This window comes from Ixodes scapularis, unplaced genomic scaffold (assembly GCF_016920785.2).
Source record: "Ixodes scapularis isolate PalLabHiFi unplaced genomic scaffold, ASM1692078v2 PGA_scaffold5__190_contigs__length_132052651, whole genome shotgun sequence".
Classification (NCBI taxonomy): Eukaryota; Metazoa; Arthropoda; class Arachnida; order Ixodida; family Ixodidae; genus Ixodes; species Ixodes scapularis.
In genome coordinates this window covers 13428415-13449253 of record NW_024609880.1, presented here as the reverse complement: position 1 = coordinate 13449253, position 20839 = coordinate 13428415, and the positions used below count along the sequence as shown (strand labels likewise).

Below are 20839 nucleotides of genomic sequence, written 5' to 3'. Positions count from 1 at the left end.
ATTCATTCGGCACGACGATGTCAAAGCGTCTCTCCAACCTCCTTACGATGGCCCTTTTCCGGTGGTTTGTCGTGACACCAAAACATTCACAGTGCTAATCAAAAACAAAGAACAAGTTGTGTCCATCGACCGGGTCAAGCCCGCCCACTTGGACTCCAACAGTGCGACCTCTGCCATCTGACCCATTTTACAGAAACCACTAACAAGCCCTCTTCGCTTTAATCCTCTAAAAAAAAAGACAACCGCTTGGTCGCTGCGCTTCCTCGCTAGGGGGGGGGGGGGAATATTGTAGTGAACGGCCAGGCTGAAGGGGAGGAAGAAGAAGAGCGGCTCTCAAGACAGATTATTAGAGGAACCGATCTCGTTTTTATGTAGCCTCTACGCTACAGTACCAAATCGATGTTTTTTTTGGCTTGATTTCTGTAACCATCACCCGGCCGACATTAAAAACGGTTTCAATCGCAACGGCTCCTTGGCTACCTTGCCGAAACAATATATATATATATATATATATATATATATATATATATATATATATATTTCTCAATCTCCCGCATCATTACAACAAAAATACCACAGACATACTGATTCTTACACATACCATTTGAATGTTTTTGAATTCTCGTTTTTTATAAGGTTCATAGATAATTGGAATAACCTGCCTGAAAGTGTAACGAATAGTGCGGGCGCATCTCTGCTAACAAAACACCTTGCATCATATTTGCTTTTTTTAATGTCTGAGTGTGCACTATGATGTGATACGTCTTCGACTCGAACTCAGCTTTCAGAGATTTTCTTCTTATGCATCGTGCCCCGACAGGCACGATGCATATAGTCATCCCATCGCTTTTTTTTTTCAAAAGCTTTCAGGGCGTGCGGCAACGCGCAGTGTAGAGTGTGCCTTAATGGCGTTTGTTGTCTATACTTTGTTTCACTTTAAAAGTACACTGCAAAAAAAAAAAGTGTTTTTTTACGAGCATAGATGGGACACGTATCTTTTTCGTAATTTTTGAACGAGAAAAAAAAATAATTCGCGCAATATTTATACCGTTAGCCCCAATTCAGCGGGAAGTCACGGCCCGCTCTAAGCCCCGTTCACAAATCAGTTGCCTCAACCATTACTACTGAATTGGCTTGTCTGCTCGGCTGAACACGCTAAAAAGCCTGGTGTCTCCCTTTCCCGACATCCGGCGAGTCTAGTCTGGCGTCAGACAACGCCTGCTAGTTGTGCGAGCAGATGCGCAGCAGCCTCCGGCACCGTCGGCTATTTCCCCACCGTCTATCGTCGTCCGCCATGCCCGTAGGACGCATGCATGAACGCTTCCCGCCGGCATCCGTTTTCGCCTTCGTCCCTCTGCTATACATTTCCCGTTAAAAAGCTTTTACAACGCTGGTAAGACTCGACAATGAAAGCGGCGTTCTAGTGTTTCAGTATGTGCGAGCGACCGTCCAATACAAGCGTCTGTCAATTTTAGGTAAAAAGCGACCAACAACACAAAAGGAAGAAACTAAATATGCAGTCACTTCAGTTTTTACGTTCTTGTTATTTTTTCCCGTGGTATCTACGAGCAAGATGAGAGAGCGTAATAAGGAACGATTAAGACGTCACCTAAAAGTATTCACTTTGGCAGGAGAGGTGCACCGCAAAACCTGAGAGCTACTTGCCTTTTTAAATGATACGACGGGAACATACCTGAACTAACTTCATACGAGCCGAACGCCCGATTGCATCCGGTCAAATGGCTCGCCAATTCCTATCTGTGTAGCTATATTCTGGGTACTTAAACCATGGTCGCAATCGCGACGATTACGCATCACAAAGCAGCGGAGCTGATTTTACGAGAGCCAACTTTTTTAGGCGCCATCAACACGCACAAAGAAAGAAATCAATTCAGATTGATCAAAATACTTTATGTGGGACGCTAGGCTTAGGCTAGTCCCGCTCCGAAAACAAGCATCCGTATAGCGCTCGTGAAGGCGCGTACTTCCGGCTGTTGTTTGCTGCAAACTGCAAAAACAACCACATACAAAGCTTATGAAAAACTACGCTTTTGCTTTAAAAGTTACACTGCGCTTTAGCTACACTGAAACCAGATTTGACACCGAAGTTCTCTGCCATATTGATTGACCACTGCAACCGCATTTATTCAAATGTAAAACCGCGTTTTTTATTGTTGTTGTTTATTCTTGGCACAGCATCTGAAACTTAGAGGTCATCCTACAGTCAACACCAAAGGTCGACTTGTAATAGTACTAAGCATAATTTCCAAGCCAGTCGCGCTAACCCAGGCTCTCTCTCCTGTCAGCCGCTGCTCCTAGCATTCCGGTGCAAAGCGGTGAAGCTCAACACTCGCGCGCTGGCGTGAGGCGGTAGAAGTTGACAAGAAACGGCGCACATGCCATGGTACATGGCAGCCGCGGCATGGAGGCATGTTGCAGATATGAAAAAGTCGGGGCTCCAATTCACGCTGTGAAGATGTTTGGGCAGCGAACCTGTGGTATCACCGGCAACTATTGCCCACTGCACTATAGACCCTATTTACGGCAAATGCCACCAGGAGGTGCTCCAGTTTTTGACGTCTTAGAAAACTTTTGTTTTATGAAAATAATGAACAAAGGCGACCTTAACACCGCTGCCTGAAATGTAGATAAAACGTTTAACCATCAATTCTCCAGCTGAGCGCCAAAGAAAAGACAAAGGAGTGCGAGAACTGTTAAAATGTTTCGAGTATTCTTGTAAACCAACTGTTCGGCGACGCGTGGGCGGGACGGTATCGGGCGCTAGATAGCCGACGGCACAGGTGACTCTCTCTCGGAACCAACCAACCTTTATTCTCGAACCTTCCCTTATATACATAAGCGAGGCGCACCTAGAGACATCTCGGGAATCAGACGCTAAACCCGGTAACGCCTGGTGGCGACCCCTACATCTTCCCTCCTGGAGAGTTACTAGACCAAAAACAAGTTCACAAATTGAGCCGTCATGGTGGCTTGACGACGCGGCCACAACGAGTCGACTCCTCCTTGCGATGAGCGCCCCGCAGTTGACGACTCCACTGGTAAGGCTGCTTCAGGTCGGGGTCGAGGAGACTGCCCGCCGGTCGACTTCCTGCCGGCTCTCCTTGGGGTCGAAGGCCTGGCGACTGCTTCGACGCAGGTGGGGAGGCTGGCTCTCTTGAGGTCGCAGACGAAGAGAACGGCCCCAAGTGTCTCCGGTTCCGCTGGAGCGTTCCCCTTGGAGTCTCGACAATGTACGAGCGTGTCCGCTGGGCCGGGCTAAGAACTTGAACTTGGCAGTTGGCATTGGTCACACAGACTGTATCACCTGGCGTCAGAGGGCTCAAAGCATGGGCTTTGTGCCCGCGACGAAAATCACAAGCCTGGCGTGCTTTGTCTCTCGCATCCCAGGCTCTAAAGGCCTTGTGGCTAGGCTGAGCTGGTGCAAGTCGTCCTGCGCAAAGTCCTTGAATTCCTGTCAAGCAAACTGGAGACCGTTGTCGGTCCGGACCAAATCGTGGATTCCGTGCCGTGCGAAACAGCTCTTGATCGCTGCGATGACCGCAGAGTTAGACGTGGAGCCCATGAAGACCACCTCCGGGAAACGTGAATAGTAGTCCACGTCTTGAACGTACTCTCGTCCCTTCAACTGGAAGAGGTCTATGCCCAGACGTTGCTATGGTCGGTCGGGCGTTGTGGTCGAAATTAACGGCTTTGGCCGCACGAGTCTTGTCTCTGAGCACTTCTCGCAGCTGGCTACCAGATCCACGATGTGGAGGTCGCAATTGGGCCATTAGACGCTCTCTCTTGCTCGCTCGTTGCGCCGCCTGAGTACTTGATGGCCGTCGTGTAGAAGGGCCAGGATGCTGGAGCGCAGAGCAGCAGGAATCACAAGGCGGCAGTCTAGCAGGAGTAGTCCCTCGGAAACTGTCAGCCTACCCCTCTCCTTCCAGTAAATGACCAAGTTCGGGGGTAGCCTACTCCTGTCCGGCCATCCCTCGCGGCAGAAGCGAACGACTGAGGAGCACTCTCCGTCCTCCGACTGGCGCTGTCGAACTTCCTGCAGCCAGGTGGCGAAGGGAGGAGGATTGCCCCTGACGAATCTCGTTAACAAAGCGGACCGTAGGTGAGGAGCTTCCGCTGCAAGGTGCTCGGGAAAGGGTACCTGCCGTGGCGATGGGCTGACCCGGCACATTCTGGAGACCAAACTGGTATCGCATCAGCTTGATGCGAAACCGTTGAATCCTAGGCGGCAGCAGCTCCAGATCCTTTCCACCGAGCAGGGTGAAAAAGGGCAGGTGGTCGGTCTGGAAGGTGACGTTAAGCCCACGAAGGTACTGATCGAATCTGAGCGGAGCCCAAGTCACAGCAAGGAACTCTTCATCCGTTTGGCATGTAGCTCTGCTCTGCAGGCGCAAGCGCACGGGAAGCAAAAGCGACAGTCCGACGTTCACCCGAAGGTTGCTCTTGCAGGAGCAGGGCCCAATGCGCGAAGGAGCTGGGACCGGCTGAGACGACAGTCTTGTAGGCGGCGTTATACCACACGACGTGGAGGTCCGAGCAAAGCAGCTGCTTTAACCTAGAGAAGGGAGACTGTTGAACGTTGCCCCAATTCCACACGGAGTTCTTAAGCAGCAAAGCGCGGAGCGGCGGTGTCACCTCCGATACGTGAGGTAGGAAGCGGCCAATATGACTAACCAGGCCCAAAAGACGACGAACGCCGGTGGTATCTTCAGGCGCATACATAGCTTAGATAGCTTCCACCTTGTTAGGATCCGGGGAGATGCCTTGGGCGCTGACGATGACTCCGAGACACTTCACGCTGCTCGAAGCGAAGGTACATTTTTCTCGGTTGAGCGTGTCTCCCGCCCTCGCCAGTAGGTCGAGGACTTCCCGGTGTCGACGGTCGTGTTCCGAGCGGGTCTTGCCTAAGACTAGGCTATCGTCAATTATGTTTACCACACCCGCTGGCCCTCGAAGATTCAAGACATCTACCGTTAGAAGAACTCCGGTGCAGATGCGATCCCGAACGGCAGCCGATGGAAGCAGTACCGGCCGAGCGGGGTGATGAACGTGGTGTATTCTTGCCACGTTGGTGCTAGCTTCACTTGGTCGAAGCCTGACGTTGCGTCTAACTTGAAGAACACAGTCGCCTTCCCAAGCTGCCCGAGGCATTGTTCCACGGTCGGCAGTAAGTGACGCTCCCGAATGATCACCTTGTTAAGTCGAGTGAGATCTACGAAGAGCCTGTAGCCACCGGTAGCCCTGGGAACGACGACCTACCCGGCGCACCAGTCCGTAGGATTGTCGACGCGACGGATCACGCCGTCGGCTTTGAGCTTATCCAACTCTTCCTTGACGACGTTGTGGAGCGGGAGGGAAATGCGTCGGGGAACACTCAAGGAAAACGGTGTCGATCCTGGCTGCAGGCGGATGGTGTACTCCTCTTGAAGTTTTCCGAGTCCGCGGAAGAGTTTGGGGTCGAGCCACAAGCCCCCGGAAGGCTCGAGAGGCTTCGAGACGCAGTCGAGGAACTGGCAGACCCCCAAGGCCTGAATTGCTGGGAAACCCAGCAACGGGACGGTCTTGGCCGCCAGCACGTAGAGTCACTGCTTTACGGACCTGCCGCGCCACGAGAGTGTTGCCACGAAAGTGCCTAGGACCGGTAGGCTGTGATTGCCAGGACCTTTCAGCTCGCCCTCGGGGTCTTGCAGCTTGAAGGGAACTCCGACGAAGGTGTTAGGCACGACAGTAACCTCGGCGCCCGAGTCACCCTTGAACGTATGTGAACGGCAGTTGACGTGTACCTCCACAAACTTTGCGCTTGGGCGCTCCTCTGCGACGGCATGCAGCTCGATGGAGTTGGCCGACGGCCGTTGACGTGTACCTCCACAAACTTTGCGCTTGGGCGCTCCTCTGCGACGGCATGCAGCTCGATGGAGTTGGTCGACGGCCGTTGACGTGTACCTCCACAAACTTTGCGCTTGGGCGCTCCTCTGCGACGGCATGCAGCTCGATGGAGTTGGCCGACGGCCGTTGACGTGTACCTCCAGAAACTTAGCACTTGGGCGCTCCTCTGTAACGGCATGCAGCTCGATGGAGTTGGCCGACGGCCGTTGACGTGTACCTCCAGAAACTTAGCGCTTGGGCGCTCCTCTGCGACGGCATGCAGCTCGATGGAGTTGGCCGACGACCGTTGACGTGTACCTCCAGAAACTTTGAGCTTGGGCGCTCCTCTGCGACGGCATGCAGCTCGATGGAGTTGGCCGACGGCCGTTGACGTGTACCTCCAGAAACTTAGCACTTGGGAGCTCCTCTGCGACGGCACGCAGCTCGATGGAGTTGGCCAACGGCCGTTGACGTGTACCTCCAAAAACTTTGCGCTTGGGTGCTCCTCTGCGACGGCATGCAGCTCGATGGAGTTGGCCGACGGCCGTTGACGTGTACCTTCACAAACTTAGGGCTTGGGCGCTCCTCTACGACGGCATGCAGCTCGATGGAGTTGGCCGACGGCCGTTGACGTGTCCCTCCACAAACTTAGCGCTTGGGCGCTCCTCTGCGACGGCATGCAGCTCGATGGAGTTGGCCGACGGCCGTTGACGTGTACCTCCAGAAACTTAGTGCTTGGGCGCTCCTCTGCGACGGCATGCAGCTCGATGGTATTGGCCGACGGCCGTTGACGTGTACTTCCACAAATTTAGCGCTTGGGCGCTCCTCTGCGACGGCATGCAGCTCGATGGAGTTGGCCGACGGCCGTTGACGTGTACCTCCAGAAACTTAGCGCTTGGGCGCTCCTCTGCGACGGCATGCAGCTCGATGGAGTTGGCCGACGGCCGTTGACGTGTACCTCCACAAACTTTGCGCTTGGGCGCTCCTCTGCGACGGCATGCAGCTCGATGGAGTTGGCCGACGGCCGTTGACGTGTACCTCCAGAAACTTAGCGCTTGGGCGCTTTTCTGCGACGGCATGCAGCTCGATGGAGTTGGCCGACGGCCGTTGACATGTACCTCCAGAAACTTAGCGCTTGGGCGCTCCTCTGCGACGGCATGCAGCTCGATGGAGTTGGCCGACGGCCGTTGACGTGTACCTCCAGAAACTTAGCACTTGGGCGCTCCTCTGTAACGGCATGCAGCTCGATGGAGTTGGCCGACGGCCGTTGACGTGTACCTCCAGAAACTTAGCGCTTGGGCGCTCCTCTGCGACGGCATGCAGCTCGATGGAGTTGGCCGACGACCGTTGACGTGTACCTCCAGAAACTTTGAGCTTGGGCGCTCCTCTGCGACGGCATGCAGCTCGATGGAGTTGGCCGACGGCCGTTGACGTGTACCTCCAGAAACTTAGCACTTGGGCGCTCCTCTGCGACGGCATGCAGCTCGATGGAGTTGGCCAACGGCCGTTGACGTGTACCTCCAAAAACTTTGCGCTTGGGTGCTCCTCTGCGACGGCATGCAGCTCGATGGAGTTGGCCGACGGCCGTTGACGTGTACCTTCACAAACTTAGGGCTTGGGCGCTCCTCTACGACGGCATGCAGCTCGATGGAGTTGGCCGACGGCCGTTGACATGTCCCTCCACAAACTTAGCGCTTGGGCGCTCCTCTGCGACGGCATGCAGCTCGATGGAGTTGGCCGACGGCCATTGACGTGTACCTCCAGAAACTTAGTGCTTGGGCGCTCCTCTGCGACGGCATGCAGCTCGATGGAGTTGGCCGACGGCCGTTGACGTGTACCTCCAGAAACTTAGTGCTTGGGCGCTCCTCTGCGACGGCATGCAGCTCGATGGTATTGGCCGACGGCCGTTGATGTGTACCTCCACAAACTTAGCGCTTGGGCACTCCTCTGCGACGGCATGCAGTTCGATGGAGTTGGCCGACGGCCGTTGACGTGTACCTCCACAATCTTTGCGCTTGGGCGCTCCTCTGCGACGGCATGCAGCTCGATGGAGTTGGCCGACGGCCGTTGACGTGTACCTCCAGAAACGTAGCGCTTGGGCGCTTTTCTGCGACGGCATGCAGCTCGATGGAGTTGGCCGACGGCCGTTGACGTGTACCTCCAGAAACTTAGCGCTTGGGCGCTCCTCTGCGACGGCATGCAGCTCGATGGAGTTGGCCGACGGCCGTTGACGTGTACCTCCAGAAACTTAGCGCTTGGGCGCTCCTCTGCGACGGCATGCAGCTCGATGGAGTTGGCCGACTGTCGTTGACGTGTACCTCCACAAACTTTGCGCTTGGGCGCTCCTCTGCGACGGCATGCAGCTCGATGGAGTTGGCCGACGGCCGTTGACGTGCACCTCCAGAAACTTAGCGCTTGGGCGCTCCTCTGCGACGGCATGCAGCTCGATGGAGTTGGCCGACGGCCGTTGACGTGCACCTCCACAAACTTAGCGCTTGGGCGCTCCTCTGCGACGGCATGCAGCTCGATGGAGTTGGCCGACGGCCGTTGACGTGTACCTCCAGAAACTTAGCGCTTGGGCGCTCCTCTGCGACGGCATGCAGCTCGATGGAGTTGGCCGACGGCCGTTGACGTGCACCTCCAGAAACTTAGCGCTTGGGCGCTCCTCTGCGACGGCATGCAGCTCGATGGAGTTGGCCGACGGCCGTTGACGTGCACCTCCAGAAACTTAGCGCTTGGGCGCTCCTCTGCGACGGCATGCAGCTCGATGGAGTTGGCCGACGGCCGTTGACGTGCACCTCCACAAACTTAGCGCTTGGGCGCTCCTCTGCGACGGCATGCAGCTCGATGGAGTTGGCCGACGGCCGTTGACGTGTACCTCCAGAAACTTAGCGCTTGGGCGCTCCTCTGCGACGGCATGCAGCTCGATGGAGTTGGCCGATGGCCGTTGACGTGTACCTCCAGAAACTTAGCGCTTGGGCGCTCCTCTGCGACGGCATGCAGCTCGATGGAGTTGGCCGACGGCCGTTGACGTGTACCTCCAGAAACTTAGCGCTTGGGCGCTCCTCTGCAACGGCATGCAGCTCGATGGAGTTGGCCGACGGCCGTTGACGTGTACCTCCACAAACTTAGCGCTTGGGCGCTCCTCTGCGACGGCATGCAGCTCGATGGAGTTGGCCGACTGTCGTTGACGTGTACCTCCACAAACTTTGCGCTTGGGCGCTCCTCTGCGACGGCATGCAGCTCGATGGAGTTGGCCGACGGCCGTTGACGTGCACCTCCAGAAACTTAGCTCTTGGGCGCTCCTCTGCGACGGCATGCAGCTCGATGGAGTTGGCCGACGGGATAGGTGTAAACTTCTCGCTGGCCCCTACCGAAAAATCCGGTATAACTTTTCGCTGTCCGGATTATGGAACCGGAAATCTATATGGATTCTATCTGGACTCTATCTGGAATTTAGGTTTTCAGAAATTATTCCTTTGTCTGTAATCTGGATTTCGGGTTTCCAGTAACAAATTTCCGGTTCCATATTCCGGATAAGGAAAGTTATACCGGATTTTTCGGTAGGGGCCCGTTTCTTTTTGAGGCATCCTGCGACTACTGTCTAGCGACAGTAGTTGCAGGATGTGCGTCGTGCAGGACAGTCTTTCCGCGGGTGCGCTGCGCGCCCGCAGAACTGGCACAGCTGACTGGGCCTGTCCGTCGAAGCCGAAGCAGGCGTCCTCCGTCTTCGCATACGAGCCGCGTCAACGGCGAGCGGGCGGACTCTGCCGAGTCACGGGTTTCCCGCTTGTTGTCGGCGTCTTCCTGCTGTCGAACTTGCGTGAGCGCCTTTTGCACAGCCAGTCGTGGATTCCGACACAGGCTGTCGGATAGCTTGCGGTCCAGCAGGCCGAGCAAGAAACGGTCCCGGACGAGCCGCTCCTCATTGTTTGGGGAATGATAGCTGCACCTTTTCATCATAATGCGGAGTGCAGTAAGGAAAGCGTCTGCTGTCTCACCCGGTTGCTGGACCCAACGGTGAAAGCCAGCCGACTGGTAAAGTTCGTTAGCGGGTGCACGAAGTGGGCCGTGAACGCTTGCTTGACCGCAATGTCATCTCTGAAGTCAACCTCCCTCAGCATGGTTGAGGCAGGGATCACCCTGGCTTGAGGACCCATACAATATAGTATGGACCGCACTTGAACCTCGGGGTGGCAGCGTAGAGGCCCGTGGCGTACGAGTAATCTTCATAGTAGAGGAGCCAGGTGGGCCAGGCGCTGGGGGTGTCAAAGTCGAACTCGGGTGGCGCGCAGAGAGGCACGATGCCCGGTGGGACCGGAGGGACGTGCCGCTGAGCAGACTGGTCGTCGTCAGGCATGGTGAGTGAGCGGAAACTTTCCCGGTGAAGGCGTCCGGCGAAGCGAAAGTCGGCGCGTCGGCGAAACCTAGGCCTCACGTCAGAGCGACCGACGTGAGCACGCTTCTGACACCATGTTCGGCGCCGCGTGGGCAGGGCGGTATCGGGCGCTAGATAGCCGACGGCACCGGTGACTCTCTCTCTCTCTCTTGAGTTGGAGGCCATCAACTTAGCTCCAACGCTAGGAACAGTGATTCAGTGATACAGAAAGAGACTGGCGTGCTTTCTCCCTCGCATCCCGGACTCTGAAGTAGTTGTGGCTAGGCTGAGTTGGTGTAAGTCGTCCAGGCAGCGCAGGAAGCCACCAACCATGTTTGGCGCCGCGTGGGCGGCAAGGTATCGGGTACTAGGTACCAGACGGCACCGGTGACTTTCTCGCGGAACCAAACAACCTTTATTCTCGCACCTTTCCTCATATACTTAGGCGAGACACACCTATAGCGCCATCTCGGGAAGTGGAAGCTAAACCCGGTAACGCCTGGTTGGCGATCCCTGCACCAACTTGCCTCCTCCAAGATATAACATTGTACAACCGAAGGCCCTCGTTAAATCTCCAACTTTGTCGTCCGTGTAGCATTTATGAATTCTAGCGCTGGTGCCATAAGGCAGCTCAACAGGCTTGTAAAGATGGTGCGACCGGAAGTCGCTTGGGACGCAAGCGGCAGTTCATGTTTGTAAACAGCAAAGGGTCTATATAAAATGATTGACGAAAGAAAAGTAAATGCACTGTACCAAAACATTTTACATACGAAAGGCTAGTGACATCACTCCCCACGTCACAAGCTGCCGTCGCAACGGCAGCTGGCATTACAGTAATCTTTACCACGAAACGTACGGGGAGAGCGCTACGTGCTTCGCATTGTCCTCAGGAGCGCCTTGTCATCAATTAACTGCTTGAATGCTTGCTTTGTGCTTGTTTTTTTTTTTATTTAAACGAATGTTGTGCAGTATGTTGTATGCGTGATATGCACTTTCCGCTTCTATCGCTAAAAGTGTTTTAATAAGTTTTTTCTTCTTTTTAACGTGAGGTTGACCAACATAAAAACCTTCCAGAAGTCCGACCTGTGAGTCATAGACGGCTTCGCTGTAACAATAAAGTGATTTCATCAGGAGTAGAAAATCCTCTTTTTGTCTTATTACCGAAGCCGGCCTCCCACTATTTTTGCACATTTTCCTCGCGACTTTTAGCTCTGGATAATGCCGGCATTGTATGAAAATTCATACGACGACGGGGCCAACGCGGTGGACGAGCTATGTCTACACTTCGTTTAATCCCAAGTCAAATCACAGCCGCTGGTGTGAGAAAAGGGGACCAATAAAACCGCGTGAAAACCGCGACATTATGAACATTCGTCATCTTGCTGTACGTGTTTGTTCATTGGCTAAACGAATCAAGCACGGCGAGTACCCCCTGACTTGACTGTTAGGATGTGTAGATTGGGATTGTATGTGTTCCAGCCTTTCAGCTGCTGTCTCGCCTAAAATGAAACAATCATTTTCGGTGAGTATCCAAATTTGCAACTACGGCCTCTGGGCGCAACCCTCTTGCTCACTTGAGGTGCGCTTTGACGCGCCGCGGCCATAATCCGATTACGACCCCTTGTACACATTTGCAAGCAGTGGCGTCACTAGGGGGAAGCTGGTGGGGACAAGGTAGTCGCTGACCGCCCCAGGTGCAGCGCTCACGGGGTGCAGTCGGGCAGTGAAGGGGGGGGGGGGGGGAGGGGGGAGGTCACCACTTTGGGTGCCACCGTCTCTAGTGATGTCACTGTTTGCAAGTACGGCCTCAGGGCACCGGCCATCTTCCTGGGTTGGGGTGCGGTTGGGCGTCGGCCGTAAGGCTTCGTAATCGAATAGCCGCGCCCAAGCGCACCCCAAACGAGCAACTTGGCGGCGGCTGGAGGCTGTACTTGCAAAAGTGTGTAGCGCTGTGAAATGCATATTTTCGCCCGTTTTCTTTCCTTCTACTTTTCCCAGTATAAAGAACAATCAATACTAAAATGTTTTTGTTTTTTTTTAGATTTTGCTTTGTTCTAGGACTAATCGGCGCAGGTGTGGCGCCAATCTTCGCAAAATTAGCATTTCGCCGCAAAATGCTGCAGACTTCGTTCATGGCGCAATCTGGCGCAAATGGCGCAGCGCTTCTACCGCTACTACTATCGACCATCGATTCAACCATTCATAGCCTTGTACGCTCTCACCAGTTGGCCGTGACCTCGCAATGAGAGTCCAGGAAGACCAAGGCATCCCCCGAGGCAGCCCGTGCTCCCGTGAGCCGTGCTCGTATCAGGCCCTTCCGCTGCGGCAGACGAATGAGCTTTACCAGGCTCGGCCTGAAGTGCCGCCGGAGGTATTTGTGCAGCCGTTGATTGGCCAGCTCCTCTGCAGAGGAAAGTCGCCTGTCAGTCGGATCTCTTCTGGCTATGAAAACTTTTTCGTATCAGTGAGCCGTAACCGCAACAAACACAACAATAGGAGTCGGCAAAAATACCACTCTTCTGCACGCTTTGAATATGTGTTCTTGCCGATTTATAAATATTAACCACCTTATCACCTCATAGATGCCGAGCAAGGACATTGGGTAATAGACCATTCTGAAAATACGCAGCGCCTCCCATCGTCTTCTCGACGCACTACTGCAAACCGATTATACGGCGAGTGGAGGAGAACGGCTAATAGAAAGAGCGGCTGATGTTTGTTTAGCAGTTTACGATTTCAGAGCACAAAGAAAGCAACACGATAAATAAACAGGGTGCCTATCGACTTTGTGATGCGTTCGCTCTGGGTTCTTTGTATGCTGCACTCGCAGTGGTGAGGGAGATAGGCATGAGCAATTGACAGATTGTACGGAGAGTGCGAGCGGGCCCGAACGTACATCGGAACGATCCCGCAATTCTACGCTTCGTGCGGTGTAATATGAACTTGACGAAAGGCTTTGTAAATTGTTTTAAAGAGGTCCCATTCCTAAACATTTAGGTGTTCCGATGAGTATTTTTGACACTGTACAAGTTCCAGCAAGCACTGCGAGCAGCCATTAGCACTGGTCTGCCCGTGTGAAGGACTAGGAATGCTCACCTATACTACTGGCATCGTCGACAAGGATTACCTCCCTAAGCAACTTTGGTGGTGTCCGGTTCACGACGCTGTACACTGTTCGCAGGAGCGCCGAGAATATCTCATCTGTGAAGATTATGATCACCGAGGCAGATGGGAGTTCCTTGGCGTCGAACCTGACGCTCTCGCAACTGCGCAAGGAAAAACAACAGGAAACGCATCATTGCTCGCGAACAGCAAGTATAACTAGAACCGTGCGCATAAAAATAAATACTGGCAGCATGCAACATCCGAAAAATATAAATGATCGGAAAACACATTATAACTAAAATGGTTAGGGCTGAGACCTACAGCATGAGTTAAAGGTATCGCTCGCTCTTTGAAATGATCGTATATGCTGCTCCCGAACCTATCGAGCTAAGGTTTCGTACAGAGGATTCCGAAGAATGTGTTATCTGTGTATCAAAATTTAAGTGAAAAAAACTTGGCCAAGTAAAAATTTGGAAATCCAGAACTTGAAATCCCTACCTACGGCGTTTGCCTGCTAAGGAAATGCGTTTGATTGGTGCGACAGCCGACGTATGGCGGCACGTAAGATGGCACCGGACAGAGCCGTATATGTAGAGAGTTTAGCCATTCATTGGGAAGTATAGGAGACAGATCAGGAAACGCCATTGGCTGAAAGCGGGCTGGGCGTGCTCCAGGGCGTCTTCACAAATTCGAATGTGGCCAAACAGAAGCCGCAAATAATATCCTGGCGGTGGTCGCGAAAAACAAACTTAATAAGTGCACCGCAGTAACTCGCGGTGATTAAAAATACGATGCACGTGATGTCTCAATCACGGTCATTCAAAATCATGGTAGAAGAGTGCGACTAGTGGAACGATCGACATAATCCGTACGCCAAGCGCCGAGGGCCGGGAATCTGCCGTACGAGCAGTCACACTCTGTCCGAGCAAAACAGAGTTGAGCGGCGCATTCGTTTCTTACATCTTTCTGCATAATCATGATCAAAGCATCACGTGCACCCTATTATCAACCTTGAAGGGTTACTACATGTAACTCTTACGCGCTTATTAGAACCATATGCGTATGATTAAAACTGCTTCTCGCTTCTGGTTGGCCAAGAGAGCATGTCAACATCTCTTTCTGCGTCCGGTGTACGCCCTGGCTTTGCCCGCGCCTCCCATTGACCCAATTCTCTCTACACACGGCTCTGGCATCAGGCGGCAACAACGGGCGCTTCCCTCAATCTCGGCAATAGAACGGTCCGGCTGGCCAGGGTTCCCGCTAAAGCGATAATAGTGGTGCCGCGCCGTGGTGCAAATTCTTCCTAATGAGGCATTCGCTTGTCCCGTCACGTTGTCATTTGCAAATGCGAGCAGCGCGATTCGATATTATTGCGGCTCTTTGTTTGCTAAAGAAAGAAAGAAAAAAAATATATATGCTAAAAAAAAAGAATATATATATATATCCTTTTTTGTATATATATATATATATATATATATATACAGGGTGATACAAGGACACGCCAGGCTCTTTAAATCGACCGGAAAATTCGGTTTCTTAACCTATCCAGCTACGACTTTGTGCAGCGTTGCCCACAGATATTGAGCTTTTTTTTTTTTTTTTGTGTGTGTAAAATTTGCAAAGAGCAAACTTACCTGAGGAAAAAGTAAAGAAAGAAAAAGGCTTAGCTTCTATGGAAACGCAGCGAAGCCACCGGTCTGCAAACAATACGGCGCCGTTTCGCACGGGAGACAAGAGATGGCGCAAGCGGTCGCGACGCCAACTGCCGCCAACGAACGAGCAGACGACGCCGAGAGCAGGCGTATTTAGCAGACAAGGAACTGCAGTTCCTTGTTGTTGCCGCGCCTCTTTTTGTTTCTGCGACTGTCGCCGCCTGCGAAACGCGCGCCGCTTTTGAGTCGAAAAGATCGTCCGCTAAAGACGCTGGCTCTCGGCGCCGTATGCTCGTTCGTTGGCGGCGTTCGTTGCGCAATCTCTTGTCCCCCGTGCGAAACGGCGCCGTGTTGTTTGAAGACCGGTGGCGTCGCTGCGCTTCCATAGGAGCTAAGCCTTTTTCTTTCTTTACTTTTTTCTCAAATAAGTTCGCTCTTTGCAAATTTAAAAAAAAAAATGCACCATCTGTGGGGAAAGCTGCACAAAGTCGTTGCGCGATAGGTTAAGAAACCGAATTTTCCGGTCGATTTAAAGAGCCTGGCGTCTCCTTGTATCACCCTGTATATATATATATATATATATATATATATATATATATATATATATATATATATATATATATATATATATATATATATATATACCTGGATAAAAAGAAAGCACTCACGAGTAACAAATATCACAAATGGATTGCCTTAAGAGCTACGTCAGGAGCGACAGGATGAGGCGATGCGAATCGTTTCGGGTCTGGTAGGTCCTGAAGTCACTGGATCTGGGAAAGTAGCGCCATTGCCTTCCCCCCTGATAGCCGGACTCAAACAAATACCAACTTAAAGACGACAAAACCGGTCAAGGTGATTGGCTCATCGCTCTTGGTTGACATAGTGACCGCCATTTTGGACCCTTTCAAGGCTTCGAAGCTTCGAAAGCGTCTTTAAAACCAGTCGCACCAAGATCGCTAAGGAGCATCATCGTACTCAAAGCGTTCCTAGGCCAATATGAGTGTCTTTGGCTCCGTGCATTCAATAAACGTATCACTCATGCTTAGTTCCTCAGATCTCTTAGATCTATGCTGCTCTTCTTGCGTGTTTCGAGACAGTGAATTTAATTTTCAATGCTCCCAGCACCGTCGCCGCGTGTGAAGCCGTACATCTTCGAAATGCCATCATACACAACATCAGTGCATGGAGGCACTGAAAAATAATTTTACAGTCTTGAAACACGCAAGAAGAACAACATATTTGTAAGAGATCTCGGAAAAAAAGCCTGAAGAGCAAGTTTTTTGCATGTACAGTGCCAAAGACGCTCATATTGGCCGAGGAACGCTTTCAGCACAATGTTGCTCCATAGCGATCTTGGTGCGAGTGGTCTTGACGACCCTTTCGCAGCTTCGAAGCTTAAAAAGGGTCCAAAGACGGCGATCATCATGACAACCGACAGCGATGAGCCAATCACCTGGGGAGGTTTTGTTGTCTGCATGTTGGTATTTGCATCTGTCCGGCTAGCAGCTGGGAAGGGAATGGCGCAACATACCCAGGTTCAATGACTTTTTATGTCCTTCTTCAGTCGATCGCAAGACTGATCACTTTCTCGTTCTCGTCCTTTAAGCGGTTTTAAAAAAGATGTCACGTGCAGCGCAACGACCTGCGTTGCACGTGCGTGACATAGGCAGTTATTTCAAATATTAAACCATGATTCGCGAAGAAGAAGTGTTTAAGATGCTTACCAAGGAAAGAAAATCTCTTAGATAAAAATTTCGCTTAATTGTCAGATACGAGTCGATACGAACAAAAGAGATGTTGAATTAGTTCTGGCAAAAACAGTTTCGGGGCATGTGGTTGGCGTAAAGCCAATACCTAATGCCATTCTTATTCTTATCATACAAATACTTATTTTTGCTCGTGTCGCGTTCAACGATTAAGCGAAAAAAAAAACAGTGCGGCACCGATTAAAAGACCTATATTGAATATTAAGAAAAAAGAAGGTAACATTCCTTTTGATATGTTAAGCACTTCAATTCTAGTGTATTAAATTTATAAACAAACTGATATTTCTTTTGTTTACAGTACTGGTTCTAAAATTAACTTAAAGTACACTATAACTGAAATCTTAAATACCATTATTATTTGGCACAATTCAAGGCACAAAAAACTGCTCCTGATGCGAGTGTACGAATATGACTTTTATGTAAGCTTATGCGTTTTCGTACACTCTTTCCAGTCTCTCCTATGTATTGAATTAGGCATGTCTTGCATTGAATTAAATAAATTATATTTTCAAAATTAAAATTAGATGTGTCATTTATTTTTCAGATAAAATCGTTTGCTGTACTTCTGATGGAGTCAGCAACCGAAGTACTTGAACATAAGTTACACCTATTATTATCACATTTTACGCAACCAACGGGAACAATGTTACGTCCAATGAAATTTTCTTGATTGTCTAAAAATGTCCGTAAAATTACGTGGTCTCTTAAATGTTATACCTGGCGGCTGCGAAATTATATTTTTCAAGGATGTGTCTAAGTTTAATACATCCATATGACGTCTAAGGATATTATTGAGGTTTGGTAGTTGGGATTAATAGGGTAAAACGAGTCGTAACTTATAGTTATATCGTTTTGGTTTCTGTAACAGACTATCACTGTGGGGAACCAGATGGCTTTTTGATATCGAATTATTTGTTTCTTGAAACTATAACACGCGGGAGCCATTGAGAGCCAGTTCATAAGATCGCGGATTCGCTTCGCTTCATCGGGTCAGGGGAGTTTAGGTGCCGTTTGGTGCAGCTGCAAGAGCTGATGACGTCGGTTCGCTTCATGAGACGGTTGGTGCTTTCGCTTTATTAAAAAAAATGACAAAACCTTGGATCATGAAATAACTATTTCACAGGAAAGAGAAAGAAAAAAAGGATCGAGGTACACCTAAGCACTTCTTATGAGTTGTGAATGCAAAAGCAAGCAGGCCGTTCTTCGCTCCCTTCTTTAATCTCCGGCGTGCAACGCGCTGACCTTGGGCGTGGAACGGTGGAGCCGCTGCCTCGCGGACACGCAACGCCATCGGGTGAGCGATCGTTCAAACTGTCGTGTGCCTTGCGGCGCGAGGAAAGAAGAGACAGCAATGTAGTCCCCAGCAGAAGGAACTCCTTGATTTATTCCATGCGCCGTATATATTGCTACGCGCCATACAACCGATAAGGGGCAAGCGAACATGGTCATCAGGGATAACACATCAGTGTGGTACCACAGTCAGGATGACACCACACAAACTGACGCGCAGCGGCCAATGGGAGCCTCGTCGACGAGCGCAACCCAATGGGACCGAAGTGTAAAAGGTTCCCTTGGCTAGCTTTGCGCGTGGATTCATTAAGGTGTCATTTTGCATGATTTCAAAGCTAAGGACGTCGGCTCGCTTCATGATGCAGTTAATGCTTTCACATTAAAAGACACACACTGGGTTCGTCAAGACTCGAGATAAGACCTTTTTTTTCGAAATTCAAAATGTATATTAAAAAAAAAAGTTAAACTTCGACATTCGAAAATCAAAGCGAAATGTTTTTCAAGGCAAATTTAGAGCGATACAAGGTGACCCATAAAAATGGGAAACAGAAAACAAAGTTTTTAGACTAAAGCCTCGTCATAGCAGCCAACCAGACCTAACAATAGACGAAAAAGCCCTGTCTTAGATTCAGCTGGCGACAAATAACACACATTTCTTATCGGCAGGAGAAGCTGCGTCCTTAAATCACTCTGATGGCCTAGAAACATACCATAAAAACAGCCACCCAATTCAATTGTTTGGTTTCCTGTAACTTAACAAGAAATAATAACCCTGATGTCTTTGAAAAATAAATCAGCCAGTGGTGTTGATAACCTTAAAACAATACGTATTAAATTTGTATCATCACTAATATCACACCCTCTTACTCGTATATTAATAGAGTACTTGAAAGTGGTACATTTCCTGATCAACTAAAAATAGCAAGAATTTCAACAAGAAGTAAAATATGGAATGTGGCTCAAAAATGTCTTGGGGAATGATAGACAAATTTTGGTATTACCCTTATTCTCGAAGGTACTTGAAAAAATTATTAACGAAATGCTTCAAATCTTGTTTTCAGGAGCTATAATTGGAGCTATAATATTATTATAAAACAACAATGTAAATTCCAGAAAGAGAAAACAATCGAACTCGCATTTGTAAGTATTAGATATAGAATAATACGAAATATTAAAACTCGGGTCTTCACAATTGGCTTATTAATCGATTTTCGCGAGTATGTATAAGGCGTATGTCATTATGCATGACATACTCCTTAGAAGAATTTAAACATATGGTATAGGAAGCATATCACATAAACTCATAGTGAATTATCTTACTTCCCGGAACCAATACACAGTATGTAATGGCAGAAAATCCCCTTCAGGATTAATGCAATATGCGGTTGCTCAGGGCTTCATATTGGGACCGTTACTCCTTTTTGATTTGTATTAATGATATACCTAACATTCCATGTACTGAATACTTAATAAGACGAAACTAGATAGCTATGGTTTTTGCTTGACTTACTGCCAATGGTTCAAAAGTTATCTTACATGTCGTACAAATTATGTTCGTGTGTCAGGATCCATGTCCGATTATTTTTCATCGCCTTCTGGAGTACCCCAAGGAAGCAACCTGGGTCCACTATTATTTTTGATGTTTGTGAATGACATTTCGCTCTGTGCGAAAAATTCAAAAGTGCTCTTGTATGCGGATGACATCAAACTGTTTCGACGTGTACAATCTCACTCCGATTGCGTACTTCTTCAGGAGGACGCATTGCAAATTTCACAGTGGTGTGCAAAGAATTATCTTCCACTGAACGAACAAAAAACAAGAACAATGTCTCTCACTAGAAAGCGTGATTCGCTTGCATTTTCCTACACAATAGGTGGCAGCGTCATCACCGGAGTCTCCGTCATTCGTGATCTTGGAATTTTTATTGATTCATCGTTAAATTTTAATCATCACGTTTTAACTATCCGCAACGCCTCTTTTAGAAACCTTGGGGCGATATCTCGTTTCACGAGAAAGTTTTCTTCGCCTGTTTGTCTTGTGCGTTTATTTTGTTGCCTAGTGCGTACGAAGCTGGAGTATGCTTATGGAACTGCATTAACCTCACTGCATCATGCTGTATTGAGCGTGTTCAAAAACGCTTCATAAGCATAATTTACGACAGATATTTCGACCGTACTTGCTACTACAGCTATGAACAATTACTTAAAAAACTTGGGTTGTGTACGTTACTCGATAGAAGACGATTACGTGATCTAATGTTTTTACATAAGGTTGTAAACGGTGCTGTTGACTCACCACTTTTGTTAAGCACTGTCTGTTTTCACGCTCCCTTGCGGTCCAATCGATTTCAAAGTCCTTTTTACCCGTCTGCTTTGAATGTCGCGTCACCACTAACAAGAATGCAACTTGAATTTAACAAACTGGATCAATCTGCTGTAGATATCTTTAGCGACCTGATTGTTTTTCGACATAGGCTTGAGTCAATTATTTGTACATAGTCACGACCTTGTTTTGTTGCCTGCATTTATCCTTGATGACGAGCGGTGTACCACTATTTAGGCCTTGTGCTGTTTTTGGACACCCAACAAAATAAAGATTATTATTACTATATCCTGATGACACTAATGCCTTTTTATGGAGCCGACCTTAGCGAGCTAGTGAAAAAAGCCAATAAATATTTCCGCCAGCTCTGTGCCTGGCTGGCGGTAAATACGAAAAAACAAAATACCTGGTCTTTTCGTCGCCAAACCGAGAAAAT

The 20839-nt window shown here is 49.8% G+C and overlaps 1 protein-coding gene across 1 annotated transcript in view; it reads right to left on the bottom strand.

Moving 5' to 3' along the window:
* Positions 1 to 20839, bottom strand: part of LOC8053139 (polypeptide N-acetylgalactosaminyltransferase 1-like) — a 108852-nt gene that overhangs the window by 47975 nt on the left and 40038 nt on the right. Inside the window, exons 2-3 of the mRNA XM_040210549.3 lie at positions 13361 to 13530; positions 12487 to 12667 (exon numbers count right to left, since the gene is read on the bottom strand). Coding sequence (XP_040066483.2) covers positions 12487 to 12667; positions 13361 to 13530 — 351 coding nt within the window. The remainder of the gene's footprint in view (positions 1 to 12486; positions 12668 to 13360; positions 13531 to 20839) is intronic.